At 40.0% G+C, this 27,303-nt stretch overlaps 1 protein-coding gene across 3 annotated transcripts in view; it reads right to left on the bottom strand.

The window, feature by feature from the left end:
• LOC138737079 (coiled-coil domain-containing protein 162) overlaps positions 1-27,132 on the bottom strand; it is a 145,701-nt gene extending 118,569 nt beyond the window's left edge. For all 3 annotated transcript variants that reach the window (XR_011340757.1, XM_069887548.1, XM_069887549.1), the window contains exons 1-5: positions 26,909-27,132; positions 23,445-23,647; positions 22,306-22,461; positions 19,551-19,644; positions 6,620-6,757 (exon numbers count right to left, since the gene is read on the bottom strand). Coding sequence is in view for 2 of the 3 variants with exons in the window: in XM_069887548.1 (XP_069743649.1) it covers positions 6,620-6,757; positions 19,551-19,644; positions 22,306-22,461; positions 23,445-23,647; positions 26,909-27,088 (771 nt within the window). In the remaining variant the exon portion in view is untranslated. The remainder of the gene's footprint in view (positions 1-6,619; positions 6,758-19,550; positions 19,645-22,305; positions 22,462-23,444; positions 23,648-26,908) is intronic.
• Positions 27,133-27,303: the final 171 nt, after the last annotated feature.

Genomic DNA, 27,303 nt, shown 5'->3' with positions numbered 1-27,303 from the left:
ACTCGAAATTTGGCCTCAGTAACGGCTTATACAACTTTAATATAGAATCCCAACTCCTATGCTCAATACTTTGATTTATGAAGGCCAAGGTGCCAAAAACTCTATTTACAACCCTATTTACCTATGGCATCACTTTCAAGGGATTATGTATCTGTATTTCTAGATACCTCTCTTCTACCACATTCCTCTGTGTCCTACTGTTTACAGTGTACATCCTTCCAAAATGCAACACCTCACACGTCTGAATTTTGCAGCCCACTTCTCCAGTTAATCCAGATCCCTCCAAAACTTTTGAAAACATTCCTCACCGCCCATTACAACTCCAACACTCCAATCTTTTTATATATATGACAAATAGCCAGCACCGATCCTTGAGGCTTAGCACTAGTTACATGCCTCCAGTCAGAGAGGCAATTATCCAATATCACCCTCTGGCTTCTCCCATAAAGCCAATGTCAAATCAAGTTTTTCTACCTCACCATGAATACCTAGTGACTGAATGTCCTAACCTACCATGTGGGTCCTTGAAAAAGGCTTTACTAAAGTCCATGTAGACAACATCAACAGCCTTTCCTTCTTTAAAATGATGTACCACGCACAAAGCCATGTTCACTATCCCTAATCAGTCCCTGACTATCCAAATATTTGTAAATCTGATCTCAACACCTTTGAATAATTTACCTACCACTAATGTCAGTTGAACGAATATGGCAGAATCATTACTGACTTTATCAGGAAATGCATGGATGTTTGTGTTCATGTTCCTACTCAGTCTATCCAGCTGTATCCTTACCAGAAACCATAGATAAACCACAATATTAGCTCTTGGGGCACAAAGCAGAGATGAAGCAGATGAAAAGTTTGGGGATAATACTGTACTCAAAGACAGCAACTGTAGTGGACAGGATCATCAGGAGTATGGCAAAGTGAGGGAAGGCGGATGGTTTTAATTGCATTTGTTTCAATGCAAGATGCCTAACAGTTAAGGCAGACAAACTCAAGGCATGGATTGGCTAGGGAGACTGGGATAGATCAGAAATATGACTGAGAAAGAGAGTAAGATTGTTCCAGAATACAAGATAGAGAGGCAGGTAAAGGGGAGGGGGCGGGGTAGTTGGATTTTTGATGAAAAGAAAATAACAACATTGCTTAGAAAGGATATTCTTTCAAAACCATCAAGAGAAGTTATATGTGAACAATTCAGAAACATGAATGGAATGATTACCTCTCCTAAACAGGCTACAGGAATTGGAACAGCAGATGTGTATGGAATTTGCAAATAGCTGTAAAATAATATGGTGGTATTACTAGGAGATTTTAACTTCTTGAATATTGACTATGGCACCCACAGTACAAAGGACTTGACAAGATGGAATTTGAGTCCAAGAGAGTTTCCTCAATTGAGGAATTTACTAGAGATGGCACAATACTGGGCCTCCTCTTGGGGAGCAAGGTAGGGCAAGTGACTGAAGTGAGAGTGGGGGAGAACTTTGGCTTCAGTGATTGTAAATCCATTAGTTTTTAAATAGTTATGGAAAAAGATGGGAAGTGGTCTGCAAATTAGACCTAAATTGAAGCAAGGCTTATGTTTGAGGAATCAGGCAGGGACTTGCAGAAGTTGATTGGCCGAGGATGTTTGCAAGTAAGAGGATAGGTGGAAAGTGGGATGTCTTTAAATGTGAATTAGTAGGAGTTCAGGTTCTGTTGAGGTGAAGGGCAAGGCTGGTAAGTGATATGCCATAGACAAAGACTAGTCAAGTATCATCCAATACTGGGGTTTTATTAACAAACAAAAAGCCACCTCTAAACTGGCCAGTGGGAAAGGTTCTCCATCTGTTATACCAGTAGGATGGAGTATCTCTTCAGCCATTGCCAATAGCAAGCAGTCAGTCAGTCCCTCCTCATTACATCATCACATTAAGTTTAAAAGACCCTTGTTAATGAAGGATGTTGAGGCTCTTGTCAGATTTAAGAAGTCTGGATCAAGCGGATCCCTTGATGAGTACAGGAAGTGAAGGAATACACTTTAGAGGGAAATCAGGTGGGCAAAATGAGGATATGAGATAGAACTAATGGGCAGGATAAAGGAGAATCCCACAAATTCTACAGGTACTTTAACAGTGAAAGGTTGCCTAGCGAGAAGCCAAGTAGTAAGCTTGATATCAGTGATTGGAAAATTACTGGACAGGATTCTGAGGGACAGGATCTACTGACATTTGAATTGTCAGGAATCAATTGGAGGTAGTCAGTATGAACTCTGCATGGGAGATGTCATCGCATGAATTTTTGAAGAGGTGATCAAGAGGGTTGATAAGGACAGGGTTGTGTACATTGTATACATAGATTTCAACAAGGCCTTTGAAAAGGCCCTGTATTTCAGGTTTGTCTGGAACGTTAAATCATATGGAATGCAAGGTGAGCTGGCCTCCTGGATTCAAATCAACATGGTGAAATTAGGCAAAGAGGATTAGTGAAAAAATGTTTTTTTTCTGATTAGGGGCCTCTGTCCAGTGGTGTGCCACTGGGGTCAGTATTGGGTCCACTGCTGTTTGTCAACTAAACTGATGATTTGATTGGCAATGTCGATAACTTGATTAGTAAATTCTGGGATGACACCAAAATTGCTGGTGAGTGGACAGTGAGTAAGTATATTTACATTTACAACAAGATCTAGATCAGTTGGGTAGGTGAGGCAAATAGAATTTAACTCTGACATCAGTCAAGTGCTGCACTATGGTAAGTTAAACCAAGGCAGGATTAAAAGTCCCTGGAATGAGTTGTGGAACAGAGAGAGACTTGTACCTTGGGTACAAGTGCAGAGCACCTTGGGTACAAGTGCAGAGCACCTTGGGTACAAGTGCAGAGCACCTTGGGTACAAGTGCAGAGCACCTTGGGTACAAGTGCAGAGCACCTTGGGTACAAGTGCAGAGCACCTTGGGTACAAGTGCAGAGCACCTTGGGTACAAGTGCAGAGCACCTTGGGTACAAGTGCAGAGCACCTTGGGTACAAGTGCAGAGCACCTTGGGTACAAGTGCAGAGCACCTTGGGTACAAGTGCAGAGCACCTTGGGTACAAGTGCAGAGCACCTTGGGTACAAGTGCAGAGCACCTTGGGTACAAGTGCAGAGCACCTTGGGTACAAGTGCAGAGCACCTTGGGTACAAGTGCAGAGCACCTTGGGTACAAGTGCAGAGCACCTTGGGTACAAGTGCAGAGCACCTTGGGTACAAGTGCAGAGCACCTTGGGTACAAGTGCAGAATTCCTTGAAAGTGGCAACTCAGCTGGAGGTGGTGGTGATTAAACTAGTAGTCTGCAGATGCTGAAGAATGCACAAAAGTACTGTAGAAACTTAGCAGGTTATGTATCATCTATGCAAGAGCAAGAGGTAGTTGACATTTCAAGCCTAAGCCCTTCATCAGGGATGCCAAAGATCAGCCAAATGTGGAAGGTGGGGGAGAAGGGAAAGGGATGTGTAGGTAGTGAAGAAGGCGTTTAGCACACTGGTCTTCATTGGGCAGGGTATAGAGTATAGAATTTGGGAACTCATGATTCAATTGTACAAGGGGTTGGTGAGACTGCACAGAGTAGTTCTAGTCACCCAGCTTTAGGAAGGATATCAAATAATTGGAAGGGGTACAGAGGGGTTGATTGATAGGGCAAGGTTGAATAGGACGCATCTTTATTCCCTTACAGCAGAGGAGTCCAAGAAGTAATCTTATAGAGGTTTACAAAATCACGAGGGGGGTGGATAAAGTTAATAATCACAGCCTTTTTTCCAAGGTAGATAATTAGATAATTCTAGAACTTGAGGGCATAGGTTTAAGATGAGAAAGGAAAGATTTAGGAGGGATCTGAGATCTTTCACTCAGAGGATGGTCTGTAACTGGAATGAGTTTTCAGGGAGAATTGTATAAGCAGGCACAATAATTACATTCAAAAGGCATTTGGACAAACTTGTGGATAAGAAGGGCTTGGAGGGATACAGACCACGTGTAGGCAAAAGGGATGACCCGAGAATGCTCTCAATGTCACCAAGACCAAGGAGCTTATTGTTAGGAAGGGGAGGCCAAGGGACCACACACCCTGTCTTCTTTGATGGGTCAGCGATGAAGAAGGTTAGTACCTTTAAGTTCCTACGAGTCCACATATCGGAGGACCTCTCCTGGAGTCAGCACTGATGAAACTATGAAGGAGGCACACCACACCTCTACTTTCTTAGATTTGGCATGTTGTCAATACCTGCAGGTGCCCTATGGAAAGCATCATAGCCAGGTTTGGTCATTTTAATCCCAGGAATACAGAAGGGTGCAGAAAGTAGCAAACATAGGCAAGTCCATCATGGAATCAGAATCAGGATTTATTGTCATGAACATGTCATGAAATTTGTTGTTCTGAAGCAGCATTACAGTGCAAACATTTATATAAACAACCTTACAAAAATAAATAAATAAAAATAGTGCACGAAAAGTCAAAATGAGGCAGTGTCTTTGGTTCATTGATCATTCAGGAATCTGATGGGAGCAGGGAAGAAGCTGTCCTTGTGCCACTGAGTGCTCCTCTTTAGGCTCCTGTACCTTTTTCCCCAATGGAGCCGAATGAAGAGGTCATGGTCTGGGTGGTGGGTGGTGGGGTCTGAGGACAGGGGCTGCTTTTTTAAGATGCTGCCTCATGTACATGTCCTTGATGGAGTGAAGTCTGGTGCCGTGATGTCACAGGCAGAGTTAACAGCTCTCTGGAGAGTTTTTCCAGTCCTGAGCATTGGCACCTCTGATGCAGCCAGCCAGAATGCTCTCCACAGTATACCTGCAGAAGTTTATAAGGGACTGCAGTGATGTACTGAATCACCTCAAGCGCCTCACAAAGTATAGCCGCTGGCAAGCCTTCTTCATGATTGCATCGGCATGCAGGCTCCAGGACAGATCCTCAGAAATCATCATTGATCCCCTCCAATATTGAGCCATCGAAGAGGACTGGTTTGTGTTCTCCTGATTTCCTCCAGAAGTCCACAATCATCTTCTTGGTTTTGCTAACACTGAGTGAAAGGTTCTTGTGACACCACTCAACAAGCTGATCTATCTCCCTCCCATTCGCTTCCTCATTGCCATTTGTGTTTCAGCCAACAACCGTGGTGTCATCGGCAAATTTGTCAATAGCATTGAAATTGTGCCTGGCTACACAGTCACATCAATGTAGTGAGTAGAGCAGTGGGCTTAGCAATCATCATTGTCAGTGAAGAGGAGACATTTGTTTCCAATTCGTCCAATGATGAAGTCGAGGATCCAGTTGCAGAGTGGGGTGCAGAAGCCCAGGGTTTGAAGCTTATTGAGCAGTACTGAGGAAATAATGATGTGGAAGGTTGAGCTGTAGTCAATGAAGGGAAACCATATCTATGGGTTGCTCTTTTCGTAGTGATCCAGAGCTGAGTGGAGAGTCAGTGATGTTGCGTCTGATGTGCAGCAATTATGATGATAGGTAAAATGCAGTGGGTCCGGTCCTTTACTTGGGTACGTTTTAATTCTGGCCATGAACAGCTTCTCAAAGCATTTCACCACACTAGATGTTAGTGCTACTGAGTAAGGCCAGCTTACTCTGCTGTTTGAGGGCACCAGGATGACTAATGCCCTTTTAAAGCTGGCGGGAACCTCTGACCTCCCATTTATTGAAGACATCTAGGTGAGGTCCTGCCTCAAGAAGTCGATCAACATCATTAAGGACCCCATCTTCTTTGAAACAACCTCTTCTTACTGCTACCTTAGCGCACAAGATGCTGAAACCTTAAACCAGCATCACTGGGTTCAAGAACAGTTTTTATCCAATGGGCTATCAGAATTTTGAATCTACTCTTACTGCTTTAACCATAAACTACTCCAGGACAACCAAAAACATCTGTCTGCTCTATTTTTTCCTTGCACCAACTGTAACTGTGAACATTTCTCAATCTATCTTTTATATTTATTATCCCTTTCCATGCTGGGGTAATGTTTACTTTCATAGTACCTTATCTACCTGTTTGACTACAGCAGGTAAGAATTTCAGACATATGTACATTGTAGTTACATATATAACAATAAATTCAGAGATCACACATCAGAAACAAGGGTTTGGATGAGTTGGGAAAGCTTGCTGGCTGTGTGCCTGAATCAAGACTGTGAATCATACTTTGATGAAGGGCTCAAGCCTGAAATGTTGGTTATGTATCTTTATCTTTGCTAAATGAAGTACACTGTTTGACCAGCTGCACTTCTCCACTATTGTGCTTTTACTTCAACCACTCTGTCTACAGACTTTTTTGTTTTACTTCAAGAGTTCTGTGCAAGGCATAAGGCACATCACCCTTCATCAGGGATGCCAAAGATCAGCCAAATGTGGAAGGTGGGGGAGAAGGGAAAGGGATGAGTAGGTAGTGAAGAAGGCGTTTAGCACACTGGTCTTCATTAGGCAGGGTATAGAGTATAGAATTTGGGAACTCATGATTCAATTGTACAAGGGGTTGGTGAGACTGCACAGAGTAGTTCTAGTCACCCAGCTTTAGGAAGGATATCAAATAAAGGGGTACAGAAGGGTTGATTGATAGGGCAAGGTTCAGGGAAGATTGGACACACAAGGGATTTCCCTACCTTCAAATCCATGGACTGGGCAGTTTTCTCCACAGAGCCAAACAGAGATGGTTGCATTGCAACAATCAATGAATTCTTCTGTACAATTTGACAAGCCAAAGCCACCTGCAAGTTATCCACTCCATGCCTAGCCATCAGCTATAAGAAACAGAAGGAAAATATTAGAATATGTACAAATAAGTAATAACTGAAAATTACAGGGTACAACAGTTTGAATTTTTTTAAAATTAGACATACAGCAGTGTAAGAGGCCAATTCAGCCCTACGAGTCCGTGCTGCCCAAATCACATCCCATTAATCTACACCCTGGTACGTTATGAACCATTTTAAAATGGGGAGCTGAAAAAATAATGGACCCCATTTTCTGTCCTCTCCCTCACTCGCCTCAAGTTGTCTCTGTCGCAATTGTGCATTTCCACAGGCATGATATCAAAGCCTTGTCAAAATTATCAGTCCTCTTGTGAACCAGTCAAGGCATTATAACTGAATTAATGCTATAAATGAGAATGAAAAAAAAACACAGCATTCTCACTGGACACATAATTGACTAAAATATGGTGCAAAAAGAAATCTGCTAGAAGAAATTAACAGGTCAAAAATCATCAGTGGAAGATAAAGAACGATTGTTTTTATTGGGAAAGAATTGTCTCCAAGTCCAAAATTGTTTCTTTCAGGAAATATTACAGACACAAGACCTAGAATGAGGCTGCCCAAATATCAATTAGAGTTTCTTAAAACTGCATTAGCAGTGGCCAGAAAATGTGCTGCAGTTACCTGGAAGTCTGATTCCCTCTTGGAAATAGCCTGTTGGAATATTGAAAATAAAAGTGTTTCCCTAGAGAAAATCACTGACAACTTAAGGAATAAATACATGTTTTTGCACGTATGGGAACCTTACTTACAAAATGTAGGGTTGAATACTAAATAAATAAGATAGTTAGTCTATTTATTTTTCTTCCTTTTATTGCAATTTAGATAAAAATAATTGGGCCTCTTCTTGGTTGAATTGGACTTCAGATCTAGATAGCTCCTTCTCTTTTTCTTTTCTCTTTTTTCTTTCTTTCTCCTGTTTCCTTCTCTTTTACTTTTTTCTTTTTCACCATTTTTCTTCTTCATTAGGGATCTTGCTTAGAGGAGGGAGTATAGGGGTTATATTTGGAACATCATTAATGATTCACATTTAATTACTTATCCGTGATGATAATTTGGTATTGTTTGTTGATAAAACAAAAATAAAATATTCAAAAAAAGAATGATCATTTTGGATCGGAACCTTTCATCAAGACTCTTTTCCTCCCACTGACACTGCTCAATCCATGTTCCTCCAGAAGACTGTTTTGTTCTTGCTACAGCATTCTCATTACCATTCCAACTGTTGAACCATGGAATATTACAGCACAGAAACAAGCCCCTGCAGGACTCCTGGACTATGCAAAACCATTTTTCTGCTTAGTCCATAGCCCTCCATACCTTTCCCATCCATGTACCTGTCCAAATTTTTCCTAAATTTAAAATTGCACTATCAAATTGATCACCCCTTTCTTTACCACTGGTTGGTTGAATCAACTCTATAAAAATGAAAATATTAACCAAGTTTTTATACCTTTTTCAGGCTTTGCCTGTTTTTATTCCTAATATGACAGATTATATCACATTTTATATTCTATATAGATATGTTTTTGAAGGAGATAGATTGTGGGAGTAGTGTGGAACACAAACACTTCACAAAACAGATCTCATTTAAAATGCCAGAGCTCTGCTCAAGCCAGACAGTTCAGGCTCTGAGACCTTTGCAAAAACTTTGAAGAATGCCTATAGAGACTTCACAAGTAGGTGTTAATTAGACATGCTGTGGAATGATAGATTATTTGTTTTGAAAGCAACGGATGAACAGGATCAGAAGATTGGGTCCAGTGCCACAAACTGTCTGAATGTAGTTTGCTGTTCTAAGAAGATCATGTGGTTTTGCAAGGGGAGAGAGAGAGAGAGAGAGAGAGAGAGAGAGAGAGAGAGAGAGAGAAAGAAACAGGCTTTCTCTAAGAGAGAGAGAGAGAGAGAGAATTAGTTTCTGCAGCATGTCAAGCTAGCAGTTTGTTTAAAACCCTATGGTCTATCCAAGAGGAAATGACTGGCTAGAATGTTGCACCTGAAATAAAAAGGAACTCTGTGGTGACCTGCAGAAGAAGAGGTTATCATTTGGAAAACCCTGATGGGGCAAGTTTCTTCGGCAAGACACTGAAGTGGCTGATCGGAGGAAATCAGTTTGTGTGTGTGTCCAATGAACAATAAATCTCTCTCTGAAACCAACCATATCCTTCTTAAGTGGTAACCAATTACATTTAAGCACCAGAGCTTGGTTAAAATTCATAAATGTTAAATTCTGTGCACAGTATAAGAAATGCCTGATACCAGTGAACTTGGAGGAGTGAGAAGTGAGATTGGACTGTGAATCAAATAACTTTTCTGAACTTATACACATTACATACATGTGCACTTAGAATTAGAAGGGGATTAAGTTAGGTTAAGTTAAAGTTTGGTCTTGTTTTTATGTTTAAAGAAAATTAAAAACTACTTTTGTTTAAGTAACCATTTCTCTTGGTGAATTTCTATTGCTGCTGGGTTTTGGGGTCCTCTGGGCCCATAACACTAAGTGTTATTTTGACAACCTTGACTCAATCTTATCTTCTTATATATGGAAGAATTAACATCCTTGCCTAAATAAAGTCCATTTACAAAAACTTTTTTTAAAAAATGAAGTTTTAGCCTTACCAAATTTTAGGTTTTATTATTGAGCAGTCAATATATGAAACCTTATGTTTTGGTTATACTATATTAACCGTGAAGACTGTCCAATATAGGTCCCTTTGAAATCTAATTTTGTTACAAAATTTTTTTTTCAATATTTTATTTATGATTTTCCAAACTTAAACTCAAACAGTTATCAACATTATTAGTGTCAATGTTAACAGTATCAGCATTGACTACAATTTAAAATGATCCATTTTATAAAGTTTTCTGCAGAGTTCAAGCTCTTTTCATCTCCCTCCTTCCCTAACCCCCACATTTAACACATTACCTAACTAACCACAGTAACACACAACATTCAAGACACTCACAATAAAGGTATAGGACATATATCAGGGTTTTATGGATTTGTCACGACACGGCGGTCAGTGATCAGGCTGTTTTCTTCTCTTGACTTTTCCTAATTGGAATGGGATTGAACAACCACCGCTGCACCTCTCCCCCAACCAATGAAGGATAGACGGGGACGGTAAGGTGACAAGGCTTGATGGTCCACATTTTAATCGTGCTCCTGTGGAATTTAAGTATGGTTGCCAAATTTTCAAAAAAATTGTTATACTTTTTTCTTAAGTTGTAAGTAATTTTGTCCAGGGGAACACAGCTTTGCATATCAGAATTCCAGCGAGTAATACTCAGGCAGGAATCAGATTTCCAGGTAACCACCATGCACTTCCTGGCCACTGCCAATGCCATCATTACGAATTAGATTTGAAATTTGATTCATTTTAAGTCTTATGTCTATCATGTTTCCCAACAGGAACAACTCTGGGTCCTGTGGGAATTCTTTACCTATGAATTTTTTCTAAGACTTGGCCTAGTTCCACCCAGAAGGGTCTCACCTTGGTATATGACCAGGTTGCGTGCACAAAGTTCCTGTCTCAATGCCACATCTAAAGCATTGCTCTGACAATTCTGGTTTATATGTGTAGCATCAGGCACAGCTGGTGTAGAAATTTGTATTGTACCAGCCAGCACCACACATTAATGATTGCAGTCATTCCTAGGTCTGACTCCCAACTTTGCCTTGATTTAGGAAGGCCTGGTTTAGGTCCTTCTGCTTGGAGCAAGAGATACATTACTGAGATAAACCTCCGTGTGTTCCCCCTTCGAATCATGACCTCGATATCACTGCACGTTGGTAGGGCCATAGTTGATCCCAACTTGTCCTGCAGGAAAGATCTTATCTGAAGATAGCAATGGAATACCTTATTTGATAAATCATACGTAAGCCCAAGTTGTTCAAATGGCATTAGTTGCCCCTGATCATAACAGTCCTCTATGATTCTGATGCCATTACAACACCAGGTGTCCAGGATCTTTATCTACCCTCAATAGTACTAATCTATTTAGAGTCAAGGATGTTTTTGTGGACAGCCCCACTTTGATTCCTAGATATTGGTTAATTTTATTCCAAATGAAATTAACTTGTTTTAGTATAGGGCTGCCTGTTTTCCCAGATAATAATTTAGCATTCCATTTATATATAATGTCTTCTGCTACCTTCTTGCCCACCACATGCAAGTCAATTTGTACCCAGGATGGTACTCCTCTCCCTTCAAAGTGTGAGGCAATGTATCTCAACTGGGCTGCCCAATAGTACTTCTTGAAGTCTGGCATTTGTAATCTGCCCAGACTGTAATCCCAGGTAAACTTTTCCATAGAGACCCTGGCTATCTTTCCATTCCATAGAAATGTTCTTATTCATGAGAGCAGATTTTGGAGGAATCCTCAGGGCAACTGAAGTCTCAGCAACACATTCATTTTAACACAGTTGACCCTACCCATCCATTTATATAAAGTCCTCCTCAATTCTCCCAAGCAAGAGGGTATAATTTAGTTTATATAAATTATTCATGTTATTGTCCATTCTGACCCTAGATATTTAATCCTGTTTTGTGGCCACTTTAAAATAAATGTTTTCTTGGCATTGATTGTAATCCGCCTTAGTAAGTGGCATAATTTTGCTCTTGTTCCAATTGACCATATCGCCAGAGATCTCCTCATGGTCCTCCAGAGTGAGAGCAGCATGGACAAGTTTGCTTGGTCTGTCAGATTTATCAGGACGTCATTGGAAAATAAGTTGATTTTTTGTTCTTCCCAGCCTGCTCTAAAACCTTTGATGCCTGGATCCTGGCATGTGGCTTTGGTTAGTGGCTCTATGGCTAGTACAAACAGGGCTTGAGATAATGGGCACCTTTCTCTACTTGATCTTGTCAGTGGGAAAGCACCCTTGTCTAATTTATAGAAGTTGGCCCTAACCCCAGCTTTTCTAGCACTTTGAATAAGAAGTCCCACTCTAATCTGTCAAATGCCTTTTCCATATCCAGAGCCGCAGCTAAACCTCTCTCCTTTCCAGTTTGCGCCAGATGAATTATACTCAACAGTCCACCAATATTATCCACTGCCTCTCTTTTTTGCACAAAACCCACTTGGTCTTTATTTATTAGTTTCACCAGATGTTTTGTCAATCTATTTAACAATGAAATGGGTACATAAGAAGATGGCGTTAGCAGATCTTTGTCTTTTTTAAGGATTTTCATAATGATTGCTGTCAAAAAAGATTCCGGGAGGGTATGGGTTTCCAATAAATTCCAAATTCTTTATAAAAGGGAGGCCTACATTAAATACAGGAAGCAAGGTATGGACGAGATGCTTGAAAGATACATAGATTGTAGGAAGAAGCTTAAGAAGGAAATTAGGAATGCGAAAAGAAGGTATGAGGTGGCTATAGCGAATAGGGTGAATGTAAATCCAAAGGGTTTTTACAAATATGTGAATAGCAAAAGAAGAGTGAAGGATAGAATTGGCCCTTCAGAGAATCGGAGCGGATGAATGTGTGAGGAGCCAAATGAGATGGGGGAGATATTGAATGAATTCTTCTCATCGGTTTTCACTAGGGAAAAGGATATGGAATTGTGTAGGATAAGTGAAGCAAAAGGGGTAATTTTGGAAAACATAGGTATTAGGAAAGAGGGGGTGTTGGAACTTCTGAGATATATAAAGGTGGATAAGTCTCCAGGTCCGACGGGATTTTCCCCAGGACCTTGAGGGAAGTCAGGGAGGAAATAGCAGAGGCTTTGAGAGTGATTTTTCAACAGTCACTGGAGGAAGGTGTGGTGCCGCAGGATTCACATGTTGCAAATGTGGTTCCTCTGTTTAAAAAGGGCTCCAGGTGTAGGCTCAGTAATTATCTGCTAGTAAGTTTGACATCAGTGGTGGGTAAACTAATGGAAAGTATTCTTAGAGATAATATGTATAAGTATCTAGGGGGGGGCAGGGATTCATCAGGGACACCCAACATGGGTTTGTGAGGGGAAGGTCATGTTTGACAAATCTTGTTGAATTTTTTGAGGAAGTGACAAGAAAGGTTGATGAAGGTAGAGAAGTAGTTGTGGTCTATTTGTATTTCAGTAAGACTTTCGATAAGGTTCCACATGGAAAGTTGGTGGGCAAGGTTCAGGCACTAGGGGTTAATGTTGAGATAGTCAGATGGATTCAACGGTGGCTAGAAGATGGGCACCAGAGAGTCATGGTGGACAACTGTCTGTCAGGATGGAGGCCAGTGACTAGCGGTGTGCCTCAGGGACACTTTTTGTTCATCATTTACATTAATGATTTGTATGATGGAATAGTAAATTGGGTGAGTAAATATGCAAACGATACAAAAATATGAGGAGTTGAGGATGGTTTTTGGGGACTGCAGAAGGATTTAGCCTGCTTAGAAGAGTGGGCTGAAAGGTGGCAGAAGGAGTTTAATGAAGATAATGTAGATATTCTGGGAAGAATAATCAAAATAGGACATATGCAGTGAAGGGGAGGGTATTGAAGAATGCAGGGAAACAGAGAGATCTTAGAATAACGGTTCATCATTCTTTGAAAGTGGATTCTCATGTAGATAGGGTGGTGAAGAAGGCTTTTGGTATGGTGGCCTTTATAAATCATAGCATAGAATATAAGAGCTGGGAGGTGATGTCGAGACTGTTCAAGGCATTGGTGAGGCCAAGTTTTGAATATTATGTCCAGATCTGGTTTCCAAATTATAGGAAGGATATCTATAAAGTAGAGAGGGTGCAGAGAAAATTTACTAAAATGTTGCCTGGATTGCAGTATCTAGAATATGGAGAAAGACTGAGTAGACTGGGTCTTTATTCATTGGAGTGAAGAAGGTTGAGGGGGGGATCTGATAGAGGTATATAAAATTATGAGTGGAATAGACAAGAGTAGATGTGAATAGGCTCATTCCCTTGGGGGTAGGAGAGATTGGAACGAGGGATCATAAGTTAAGGGTTAGGAGGCAAAACTTAAGAGGAAGCTTCTTCACTCAGAGAGTGGTGGCTGAGTGGAATGACCTTCTGGAAGAGGTGGTTGTAGCAGGGTTAGAATTCTATGAAGGTCTCATTAATCTCTTTTTGTTTATGGGAGATCCTGCCATTCCCAGTTTGTACCGCATTGATCGACCTTGAGGCCTGTTCGGTCAACTGCAAAGAAAGGACTTTGTGAGCTCTCTCTCCCAACTCATAGTATTTTTGTTTTGACTGCATTATGGCTGAACCTTCCTAACTAACCTTCCATGCGGAACCTTATCGAAGGCCTTACTGAAGTCCATATAGACAACATCCACTGCTCAATCCTAATCAATATTCCTAGTCACCTCTACAAAAAATTCAACAAGATTGGTCAAACATGACCTTCCATGCACAAATCCATGTTGAGTATTCCTGATCAGACCCTGTCTCTCCAGATACTTATATATACTATCTCTAAGAATGCTTTCCATTAATTTACCTACCACAGACATCAAACTTACCGGCCAATAATTGATAAACTTGCTCTTCGAACCATTTTTAAAAAAAGGAATCACATGTTCCATACATCAATCCTCTGGTACTACACCCATCTCTAATGACATTTGGAAAAACCACCGTCAGAGCCTCTGGTATTTCCTTACTAACTTCTCTCAAGGTCCTGGGGACCTGGGGAAAATCCCGTTGGAACCTGGAGACTTATCCACCTTTATATGCTTCAAAAGCTCTGGTACTTCCTCTTTCTTAATCACTATAGTCACCATAATTACCCTCTTTGCTTCCTTTACCCATAATTGAATATCCTTCTCTTTAGTGAATACCGAAGAAAATAAATTGTTTAAGATCTCCCCCATCTCTTTTGGCTCCACACAGAGTTGTCTGCTCTGATTCTCTAAGGGTTCAATTTTATCCCTCACGTTCCTTTTGCTATTAACATATTTGTAGAAACGCTTTAGATTTATTTTCACCCTGCATGCTATAGCCACCTCTTACCTTCATTTCGCTTTTATAATTTCTTTCTTAAGATTCTTTTTATATTCAATGTATTCTCCAAACATCTCCTTTATTCCTTGTTTCTTATATTTATTGTAGGTCTTCCTCTTTTCTCGAACCAAGTTTCCAATATCCCTTGAAAACCATGGCTCTCTCAAACTTTTGACCCTGCCTTTTAACCTAACATAAAGATTTTGTACCCTCAAAATCTCACCTTTAAAAGTTCTCCATTCCTTGCTACATCCTGCCCATAAAACAAATCGTCCCAATCCACTCCTTGTAAATCCTTTTATATCTCTTCAAATCTTGCTTTTTTCCCCAATCGAAAACCTCAGCCCTTGGCCTTTCCATTATTACATTGAAGTTAATGGCACTATGATCACTGGACCTCAAGTGCTCCCCAACACATACCTCTGCCACCTGACCTATCTCATTGCCCAACAGAAGATACCTCTATGTAATGCTATAAAAAACTATCCTGCACACATTTTACAAACTCCAATCTATCCAGCCCCTTCACAGAATGGGTTTCCCAATATATATTTGGAAAATTAAAATCTCCCAAATCACAAACCTGTGCTTATTACAAATATCTGCTATTTCCCTACAAATTTGCTCCTCTAGTTCTCGTTCCCCATTAGATGGTCTATAATACACCCCTATAAGTGTATCTACCCCTTTCCCATTCCTCAATTCTACCCAAATAGCCTCCCTGGATGAGCCCTCTAATCTTTCCTGCCTAACCACCGCTAAAATATTTTCTCTGACAAGCAATGCAACACCACCCCCCTCTTGCCCCTCCGATTCTATCACACCTAAAGCAATGAAACCCAGGAATAGTTAGCTGCCAATCATGCCCTTCCTGCAACCATGTTTCACGAATCACTACCACGTCATACTGCCAAGGGTCAATTCATACCCTCAGCTCATTCACCTTCCTTACAATGTTCCTAGCATTAAAATATATGCATTTCACGGATTTCCCACTTCTTGCTCTCTGTTCAGTCCTTAAGAGGACTGAGAAGAATTTAATTGATGTAATTTTTAATTTCAACCTTTCTGTAACAGTTCAATATCTAATATTTATGATATGATGTTGAGAATGAGAGAGGCTCCCTCAGATAAAATTTAAAAAGCCTGGGAACAGGACCAACAGCTTTCAATTTCTGAAGAAACTTGGAATATAATTTTCAAAATGGTTAATATCTCATCTTTATATGCCTGCCACACTCTCCTACAATTTAAAGTAGTCTATAGGGCCCACATATCCAAATTCAAACTATCTCATTTTTATGGCTCATTGTAATACATGCAACAACAGAGATAATCAGTCAAATCTAAGGGTGGAAATGTCCCTTTACACCATAAACCCTCTTTGCAATTCATATGGATTTGGCATAAAAAAATAAAGATAAATATCCTAAGAAAACCATTACTGCCATTTATTTTACTTAGACGACAAGGAAAGTGCCCATTACTATAATTTCTGACCTTGTTTTTATGAGATTGAGAGAGTTAACATACGAGAACCATTTGATGTCTCTGGGCCTGTACTCAATGGAGTTGAGAAAGATAAGGAGGGATCTCATTAAAACCTAATGAATATTGAAAGAGCTAGATAGAGTGAACATGGAGAAAACATTTCCAGCAATGGAAGAATCTAGAACCAGGAGACATAGCCACAGCATAAAATAACATCTCTTTAGAACAGAGATGAGGAGAAATTTCTTCAGCCAGAGGGTGGTGAATCTTTGGAAATCACTGACAGAGATGGCTATGGATGTCAAGTCATTGGGTTTGTTTAAAGTGGAAGTTGATATGATCTTGATTAGTAAGGGTGCCAAAGGATATGGGGAGAAGGCAGAAGAATGGCACTGAAAAATACATTCGCCATGATTCGAATGGCAGAGCAGAGGCAATAGATCAAATGGCCTAATTCTGCTCTTTCATCTTATGGTCTCATGATTTCGGTCTCTAACATTGTGAATGGATTATTTCAAATGGCACAATGGATCAACTAATTTACAAAAGAAACTTTAGTTATAACAGTCTAGGAATACAACTTTTTGGGACTTAAAAACTGTGGTAAACCCACTGTTGTGTATAAATGTCTGGTCGGACACACCTACTGTACCTGTGGCCCCTCCCCACAGGCTCCTGTATAAAGATGGTTGTTCCTCAGCCCACTCCTCATTGCAGGACAGTCGAATAATATGGATGTGCCATTGTTCTTAAGTAAATAAAAGCCTACTGGTTTCTAAACAACAGTCTTTTGAGTAATTGATGATGCATCAAAAACATTTAGCTTTTCTAGTAAAAGCTTCAAGTTAATTAACAAAAGAACAATAAATTCAAGATTTATTCTATCTGTAAGATGATGGATTTTATTTTATAATTTCATTGCCTCATATAATTTTAGTTGAAAAAAAAGTATAAATTTGTCTAAACTCAATTTCATAAGATAAACACACCATTGCACATATTATTCATTCACTCATGGTTTTTAAAAGCATTTTTTCAAAAATTCTGAGGTAATTGATGGACATCAATTTTGACGTCTCATTACAACAAGGGACAATAACCAGGAGGTAAAAATGTAATGCATTTGTTCAAAGGAGTGGAAGGAAACTAATAAAATTGTATTTTTATTATCCGGCATGGTGAAGAATATCAGCTTCACTGGCTGAAGAAATAATAGAGGTAACACTATTCATCACATATAAAAAAATTATTTTAACGATGATTCAATCTGCTATCGGCTGTAAGTCAATGGACCAGGAGCTGCAAAGCAAGATTACGCTCAACTATTTTCCCAAACATAAATTGAATGGCTTCATTTGGATACTGTAATTCAACAGATCATGCACCTTGCATTTTTACAGTCCACTGGTAAATCAAAGAGCAGAAAACAATCTGCTGAAGAAACTCAGAACTTTAGCAACATTTGTGGGAACACAATAAGTTTGGTCTCTTGTGAGACCACACATTTAGAATATTGCTTTCAGTTCTGGCCAACTCATTATAGGAAGGATGTGGAAGCATGGAAAGGTTGCAGAGGAGATTTATCAGGATGTTACCTGGATTGGAAAATAAGTCTTAAAAGGCAAGGTTAACAGAGCTAAAACTCTTCTCTTTGGAACATAGATGAGAGGAGATCTACAAGATTATGAGAGCCATAGAAAGGGTGTGTGCCTGTTTCCCAGGTCAGGAATAACAAATACCAGAGGACATGAGTACATCAGGGATAAGATTTTTTTTAAAATGCAGAGAGTTGTGGGTGCCTGGAATGCTTTGCCAGGATAGTGGTGGAGGCTGAAACATTAGGGACATTTAAGAGACTCTTAGGTACATGAGACTCTTAGGTGCACGAAAACCAACAAGGTCGGGTCAGATACAGCAATGAGCTCTCCGAACCCTTCTCCATTGACAACAGCGTGAAGCAAGGCTGCGTCCTTGCACCAACCCTCTTTGCTATCTTCTTTAGCATGATGCTGAAACAAGCCAATAAATACCTCAACAATGAAGACGGTGTTTACATCCGGTACCGCACGAATGGCAGTCTCTTCAATCTGAGGCGCGCAAGCTCACACCAAGACACAAGAGCAACTTGTCCGTGAACTACTCTTTGCAGACGATGCTGCTTTAGTTGCACATTCAGAGCCAGCTCTCCAGCACATGACGTCCTGTTTTGCGGAAACTGCCAAAATGTTTGGCCTGGAAGTCAGCCTGAAGAAAACTGAGGTCCTCCATCAGCCAGCTCCCCACCATGACCACCAGCTCCCCCATATCTCCATCAGGCAAACTGAACTCAAAACGGTCAACCAGTTTACTTACCTCAGCTGCACCATTTCATCTGATGCAAGGATCGACAAAGAGATAGACGACAGACTCGCCAAGGCAAATAGTGCCTTTGGAAGACTACACAAAAGAGTCTGGAAAAACAACCATCTGAAGAAACACACAAAGATCAGCGTGTCATACCCACGGTCCTGTTTGGCTCCGAATCATGGGTCCTCTACCGGCATCAGCTACGGCTCCTAGAACGCTTCCATCAGTGCTGACTCCGCTCCATCCTCAACATTCATTGGAATGACTTCATCACCAACATCGAAGTACTCGAGCTGGCAGAGTCCGCAAGCATCGAATCCATGCTGCTGAAGACCCAACTAAGCTGGGTGGGTCACATCTCCAGAATGGAGGATCATCGCCTTCCCAAGATCGTGTTCTATGGCGAGCTCTCCACTGGCCACCGAGACAGAGGTGCACCAAAGAAGAGGTACAAGGACTGCTTAAAGAAATCTCTTGGTGTCTGCCACATTGACCATCGCCAGTGGGCTGATATCGCCTCCAACCGTGCATCTTGGCACCTCACAGTTTGGCGGGCAGCAACCTCCTTTGAAGAAGACCGCAGAGCCCACCTCACTGACAAAAGACAAAGGAGGAAAAACCCAACACCCAACCCCAACCAACCAATTTTCCCTTGCAACTGCTGCAACCGTGCCTGCCTGTCCCGCATCGGACTTGTCAGTCACCAACGAGCCTGCAGCAGACGTGGACATAAATCTTCGTCCGTGAAGCCAAGCCAAAGAAGGTACATGGCCGGAAGAAAAATAGAGAGTTACGGGGTAGGGGGTTTTTAGTACTTTTTTTTAAGGAATATATGGGTCGGCACAACATCGAGGGGCGAAGAGCCTGTACTGCGCTGTAGTGTTCTATGATTTATTGCCATTTCTCATCAGGACTGGCATCTACAGTCTCCTGTCTCTCCAAACAAAGATATAAATCAGTTCTATACTTAGCTAATATTCCGCATTAAACATAGCACTCACCTGAAGAACTGATTCCTTCGTGCGAAAACTGAATTTTCCTATATGGTTTTCATCCACTTCCTGAATTGCCAATGGCAAACTTGAGGGACTATATCTGTGGACAGAAAAAACAACTTAATTATTAAATCATTTTGTTTAAATCAGTGGTTCTCAACCTTTTTCTTTGCACTCACAAACCACTTTTAAGTATTCCTCATGCCACAGATGCTCTGTGATTAGTAAGAGATTGCTTAAGATGGTATGTGGGTGGAAAGTAAAGGTTTGAAAACCACTGTTTTAATTGCACCTAATTGACTCATTATGAGCATGGTTTCATAACTCCAAAAGAAATGGGCTAATGACAATTTTTCCTCTAGCAAAATATTTCAGTAACAATTGGGTATAGACCATTGAATCTCAACCTTCCCTTCCCACCTTAAGCAAACCTTACTAATCACAGAGCACCAATGATATAGGGATTACTTAAAGTGGTGTATGAGTGGAAAGAAAAAGGCTGAGAACCACTAGTATGGGGCCTTTGGGAGGCCCTACCTTAAGTAATGTTCCAAAGACTCAGATTCCAGCTTGACTTTGGCTGTTGTCTGTGTGGAGCTTGCATTTAATTGTGTGGATTTCCTTTGGGCATTCTGATTTCCTCCTAATCTGTGTACAGTTTAAGTCTCCTAATCTGAAGGTTATTCCTGCTATAGACGGAGTGCAGTGAAGGTTCACCAGACTGATTCCAGAGATGGCACTCAAAGAAAAACTGGATAGACTACTGTTGTACTCATTAGAATTTAAAGAGGGAATCTCACTGAGACATATAAAATTCTGATTGTACTTGAACCATTAGATGCAGAAATTATATTCCCAATGCTAAGTAAGTCCAGATCAAGGATAAGGGGTAAGCCATTTAGGAGCGAGCTGAGAAGACACTTCTCACTCAGAGTTGAGAACTTGTGGAACTCTCCACCACTAAAGTTGTCGAGGCTAATTCATTAAATATAGCCAAAAGAGATTCAGATTTGGCCCCATTGGGAGTAAGGGTATGAAAATACAGCAGGAATGGGATACTAAAGATGCATGAGCAGCCATGATTATATTAAATGGTGGAGCAGGCTCCTGCCCCTATTGTCCACGTATTAATGTTAAGAATTGAATCACATCCTCTCTAAACTTTCTTCTTGGATTTTAAAAAAAGGATTTCAGTACTGATAGCTGTGGAAAGAAACAACGGAAGATGGTGAAAAATACATTGGATACTAAGAGAAGTAAATAAATAGATGCCTCCAGAATATATTACCAAGTAATCTGATGCCAATCCAAGCTTTCATTTGACACAGAAGGTCATTTAGCCCATCGAGCCTCAATGCACTCTCAGAACTCTACTCCTAATTTTCCTGCAACCTACTCGTTTTTCATAAGCTCACTGACTCCAAACACCCACTTATTCTAATGGCATCTAACAGTAGCCAATTAACCCACAACATAGACATGGCTTGATGGAGGAAATCAGAATGCCCAATTAAATGCAAGCTCCACACAGACAACAACCAAAGTCAAGCTGGAATCTGAGTCTTTGGAACAGTACAGCAGCAGCACTCCCTCCAATACCACTGAACGGGGTAGACTTTCTGAAATGATGGACAATTAACATCAACAGATTCGGTGAAGTATCCGAGGTAGTGGGCAGGGGAACTTCACTTTTCATCAACTTTGTTTTCTCGTTGATCTTCACCATTTGAAATTACTTTGTCTATCTTTGATACTTTCCATTGAATATGAATATTTCCAGTGGATAGAATAAGTTTTACACACAAAACAGAAGAAAAATCTGACAGCTAGCTATGCCAAGTTTAGGCATTAATCCTGCAATGCATTAAAACACATTCTAACAATTGAAGTAATGCCTAATCAATCTTTTTCAAGACGATTACCAAGAAAATTGATGAAGTCTACACAGAGTTTAGTAAGGCCTTTGACAAAGCCCCACATGGGACGTTGGTCAAGATTGCCTCCGAATGGAGGCTTCTGATGAGTGGGATTAGTTCATTGTTGTTTATCATCTATATTAGCCATTTGAATAATAACGTGGCAAACTGGATCAGCACATTTGCAGATAACAGATGGCAGGATCAGAACCAGCTGAAAAAATGGATGCAAAATGACAAATGGGATTTAATGCAGACAAGTGTAAGTGATAGGGCAATACATAATGCGGTAAAACAGAGGGATCTGGGAATACAGATACATAACTCCTTGAAAGTGGTGTCACAGGTAAGTAAAGAGAGTTTTTAGCACATTGGCCTTCATAAATCAAAGTATTGGTGAAGTTGTTCAAGTCCAAATTTGGAGAGTTTTGGTCATCTACCTACAGGAAAAATATCAATAAAATTGAAAGGATGCAGGGAAAATTTACAAAATTTAGAGAAAGTTTGAATAGTTTTAGAGAATGAAAGGAAATTTAACATAGGTATAGAAAATTCTGAAGGTTATACACAGGATAAATGCAGGCAGGCTTTTTCCCAATGAGTTTGGATGAGACAAGAACTAGAAGATATGGATTAAGAGTCAAAATATTTATATATACATATTTTATATTTTTAATGTATGTATGTGATTATGGGCTATGTATATGTGTATGTATCGTGGTGTAGAGAAATGCTCTTTCATCTGGTTGTATATGTACATTGGATAATAATGAACTTGAAGGTGAAATGTTCAAGTCAAACATTAGGAGGAACTTCATTACTCAAAGCCTGATTCTGCCCGCTACCTGTCAATGCAGCTGTCATCTTCCAGCAGTGTAGTGATAAAAACTGGAGGGGATTGATCAGCTTTCTCCTTGTGGGATGCAAATTCAAGCTGCACCGGCCGCAGATAGAGATGGAATTCGTCAAAGCCCATTTGCACAGCCGTAGACTTGTATAACCTGCAGTGATATAGAAATGGATGGTCAGGAAACTATTGACATTAAGAAAATGGAATCTGCAGCATAATTTATTAAATTCTAACAAGACGTGTAACTGCAGCCATGATTAAAAAAAAAGATAGGGAGCACATGGATGCAGTCAAATTTCAAGGGAGCTTTTTATAAGAATGTTGAGGCTAAATAGATTTAGAGGTAAACATTATCAGGAATTGAACAATGTTACGTGATCAGAGAAAAATGCCAATGGGCTGTTTCTAGAATGGGAAACAGTAACCACAAAAAACAATGCTTTTACATCCATGACAAAACCCTGGAACGCTTCAGCTGTGGGGTATTTGATGCAGCCTGGTTTGAAAGTAGATTTCACTGAGCAATGATGTGCAAATGGCTCTCTCTGCAGGTTTCAGAGCTTAAGTTACATTGCAGCAGTTCCCAAAAATCAGAAATAATTTTGGCAACAGGATCATCTCTTTGTTGTGTCAAGTAATCTGAAAACAAGGGAAAGAACAAGCAAGAGAGCGTCTGTTCTGTTGATAATTGATAATCAAAGGTACTAGGTTGAAAGGAAAATACATGGCTCAGTAATTAGTTTCTGGCATTGCATTTTTGTAAACATGGCTAAGTAAATAGAAGATAAATTTTTTAATTTAATTTTTTTTAAAATTTAGATATAGAGCACATGAGCCATTTCCCCACGAGTCCGTGCCACCCAATTTACACTCCATTAACCTACACCACCTGTACGTTTTGAATTCTTTCTTAAACCTCGAAATAATAAGTTAGGACTTGTAGAACCATGTGACCTCACTCATGTAGTGTTTAATAAACAAGGAAAAGGGGAGGAGGGGGAAATTCAGTGGGCCAGCCATACATTTAGTTTTATATATGCCTGTAAGCAAGTTGGCTGCTGAGACAGGAAATGTCATGAGAAAGAAGAGATTGTAAAATCACTCATAAAATGAGGACAAACCAGAGGCACTCACTGAGATAACAGGGCAGCATCAGAGGCAGTCTCCATTAAACGATGACGCAGTGTAATGATTTCCATAAGTCTGCAGAAAGTGCGCAGCACAAAGGCTTGTCTCTCTGCTTCTGGCCTACTTTCACCCTCTTCTGCAGCTTCTATGAAGGAAAGTCCAACATCTCTGACAAAGAGTGGATCTTCAATAAACACACCTGAAAACAACTGGAGATCAACAAGAACAATGACATTGCAGGATTAGGCCAAAGTCATGTTGAATATCATCAATTTGAAAGCCAATTGCATTTGAAATCCAGAATTGAATTTAACTCCATACCAGTTTCATGGAAATACACTCCTTTTCCTAGATTTCCAGGCCTCAACCACAAGACATTCCATAATCATATTAAATTCCTGTTATAACCAACCTAGCAACAATTAGACAGCACAGAGAGAAGGAATAAGCCCTCTGAACGGATCTCCCATCTTAAGTCTTGTCTCTCATCTACTTTTTTGACTGACCTCATATTTCTCAATTGTCTCAGAATCCAAAAATCCATCACTCTGTCTTGCTCATATCTAATAACAAAGTATCCAGATGGTTCTGAAGTTGGAGGAGTCTATGCCATTAAATGACAAAGTTGATTATTATCCTAGCCCTAAAGGAGCATATCCTTATCCTGAGATTGGTTCCAGATTCTCCAAGCTGAAGGAAGCAGCCTATTGCCATTCAGGGTCAGAATCTTGCCCATCTTATGAGACCATACCTCATTTTTCCAAACTCTGGTAAGCCAAAGACAATCACAGAATCTTAACCACACACTATTTCAGGCACAGTCTCACCAAAGTCCTATAGAACTGTAGAAAAACTTCTCATATACTTCCATCACTCATGCCTTTTTAATTTCTTACTAGCCACCTGTTTACTCTCTACATCTCATGGACCAACATGCAGTTTCCTTTGTGCACCATTAATTAGCCTTCATACTTCAAGCATGAATATAGTCTGCACGGGTGTCAGTTAGCATCTTCGCGGGGAAGCAAGGGTGGTCTGTAGAATTCAGTGAAAGAAGCAAAGAGAGCAGGAGTAAGTGCAGTACAGGTACTTGAGAACCTGGTGGGGGCCAAACTGGGAAGTCTGGAACTTGAGCTGTAAGCCACAAGAATTAAGTAAGATTGCCCTTCTAGTCTTACTATCCATATTTTTCAACCTGCCTCCTGTCTTTATGCCTTATGGGTTCCTTGCATAATTCAGCTGCTGTCCTCTGTGCTTTGGCAGCCAATACCTTAAAGTTATAGGAGCCTACTATACATACTTTGAGGCTCCTGCTTTTAACGTATGCTGCAACCATCAATAAAAAGAAACCTGCAGAATAATATTGAATAATGTAGATAGATAATAAATATATATAAACCAATAAGCAAAATCCCAGCATCATGATCAATTAATTCTGGGGGTGATCACTTTAGAGAGCAGGACTTTCTTTGAGTCATGGTTTTTTTTAAAAACTTGTAAAAGCCAAACAAGTAAACAAAAGCTCAACTTGTGTTGAGCATAATTTGCATGTAAAATTCCTCAAACACCAGAAATTGATTACTTTATTTTATGCAAATTTTGTTCCAATCTTGCTTTCTTTTAAACGTATATTGAAAAAATTGGAAGACTTCTCAAGGCAGCAAAACCTTCTTAGGTGTATAAAACACTGCTACTACCTTGTCAGAATATGATGTATGTCTTTGATTATGCTAACATCTGATTATCTATTCCTGACTGTCACTTTCTTCCTATGGCACTAATAAAAACTCACTGTATTTGCAGTTGCAAGTTTTACACATGTCCTAAAAGCAGCAGTAAATCAGCAAGGTATTTTAAAATCTGCATTCCTTTTGGCATTTCAGTTTCATGCAGAACACACAAATGAAAGCAAGTAATGCAACTCCTTCAGCATGTTGGGCCACTAAATCTGTACTTCAACTCTATTAATACTCAGACCTCTTGTGCATTAGAACAGCCTTTAACCCTCTGACGTAATGATGATCAACTGCAATTCCTATCCTCTTGTACACCTGTTTAGACATGGACTACCTACAGTAGGCACATCAAAGCACTGGAGAGATAGCACCGACAAACTGTCTGCAAATTACTCCAAATTCATTAGTAGGATAAGCAAACATCAATGTCCTCTCCGATGTCAAAATCCCCTGCATTATATTCATAATGAAATTCAGCTTGCTCCAATAGATTGTCTATGTTATTCACCAGCCGAATAACACACTCATGATTCTGTTCCCAAGATCTGCTACAGCAAATAATATTAAGGCAGAAGAAATGCTTCAAGACACCTTAAAATCTCCATGAAGTATTTCCTCTGTTTCGTGTGAATCCACGGCTCACGATCAATCAAGATGGAAAAGTAGCATTTGTGATGCTTTTGAGAAGCTGTGCCTCTAATCCGAAGCATGCAAAAACTTAGTGTAAAGAGTCCAATGGAAAGGACAAAACACTAATCCCTAACACCCACCAGCCTCATCAAGTACCAAGTTACCACACCTCAAAGCCCACTGCCCACTGAACTGAAATGAAAGCAATCCCAAGGAACTGCTTAAAACAAATGATTCAAACTCCATTATCCACCTTGGCTCGATATCCTAAGAAGCGACAAAACTTTGTCTCATATTTAAATTTATTTGTTGGAAAACATTTCTATTGACCACCCTTTCCTGAATGGTCCTGTTCTAATAACATTGTATTCACTTGTTTCAAGCACCTTTGGAGAAGGAGAGGAGCAGTGAAAAAAGTCAAGAAAGCCTTCTCATCAAATATTCTATAAATTCCTTTCAAAATCCAATGCATCTGGTGCTATCTGTAAGGAGTTTGTCCATTTTCCCTGTGTCTGCATGGTTTCCACTGGGTGATCCGGTTTCCTCCCACTATTCAAAAATGCACCAATTAATTGGGTGTAACTGTGCGGCATCCTGTTACTATGCTGTATGTCTAAATTTTAAAATTACATTTATATTTAAAATGTAAAAATTTAAAAATCTGAATCAAATTACCCTTTAACTTATATATTCCAGGAAATAGAAGACTAACTTGTATATCTCCTTGGAAATCTGGTAATATTGTGGTTATTTGCAGAACATTCCTTTCGAGAATAACGAATGTTCTCTAAGGTGCTTTGCCCAGAATTGTACACTGCAGTCTGATAACATTGGACATTGTCCAATGTCCACATGAACCAAAATTCTTATTTGCTGTAGCAGAACAGGCATTTTGGAAATAAAACTATAATAGTATTTGTAATTGAATTAAAAAGACAATAAACAAAATATACATAATACATATTCAATCAAGATTTGATTCAACCAATGCTTTGTATCGACATAGCAAAAACTTTCTCTTTAATCTCTAGCTTTCTGCATGTAAAAGCATGTCTGTTCTTCAACCCCATTTATCACCCCACTTTTGCTCCTCGGTATACCTACATCCCTCTGAACCTGGAGGCTGTAGGATGACTCTGTCGTTTCCATGGCTGCCCATTTTTCTATTGCCAAGTTAAGGACTTGCTTCTCTAGGCCTATGCTCTCGTCAGCAGTCTTTGGCCTGTGCGTGTGACATAGCTCGCAGTAGGCATATTCCAATGTCTGTCGAATGCGGGCAGCCATTCCCAGTGATGGGTGGAATTCTAGTAAGTAAATCTTTTTCAAGGCAGGACTGAAAGTAAAATAAAAATGTTGTTAATCCTTCATTATCACTGGATATCTGACAGGTCCCATATGGGAGAAAAGTCAAGAAGGTTCAATCCAGGAGTGGCCAAACTTGCTTATCATAAGAGCCACATACCATAAACTTCAGATGTTTGAGAGCCGTAGCAATCATA

This window comes from Narcine bancroftii, chromosome 6 (genome assembly GCF_036971445.1).
Source record: "Narcine bancroftii isolate sNarBan1 chromosome 6, sNarBan1.hap1, whole genome shotgun sequence".
Lineage (NCBI taxonomy): Eukaryota > Metazoa > Chordata > Chondrichthyes > Torpediniformes > Narcinidae > Narcine > Narcine bancroftii.
This window is presented reverse-complemented; position numbering and strand designations above follow the sequence as displayed.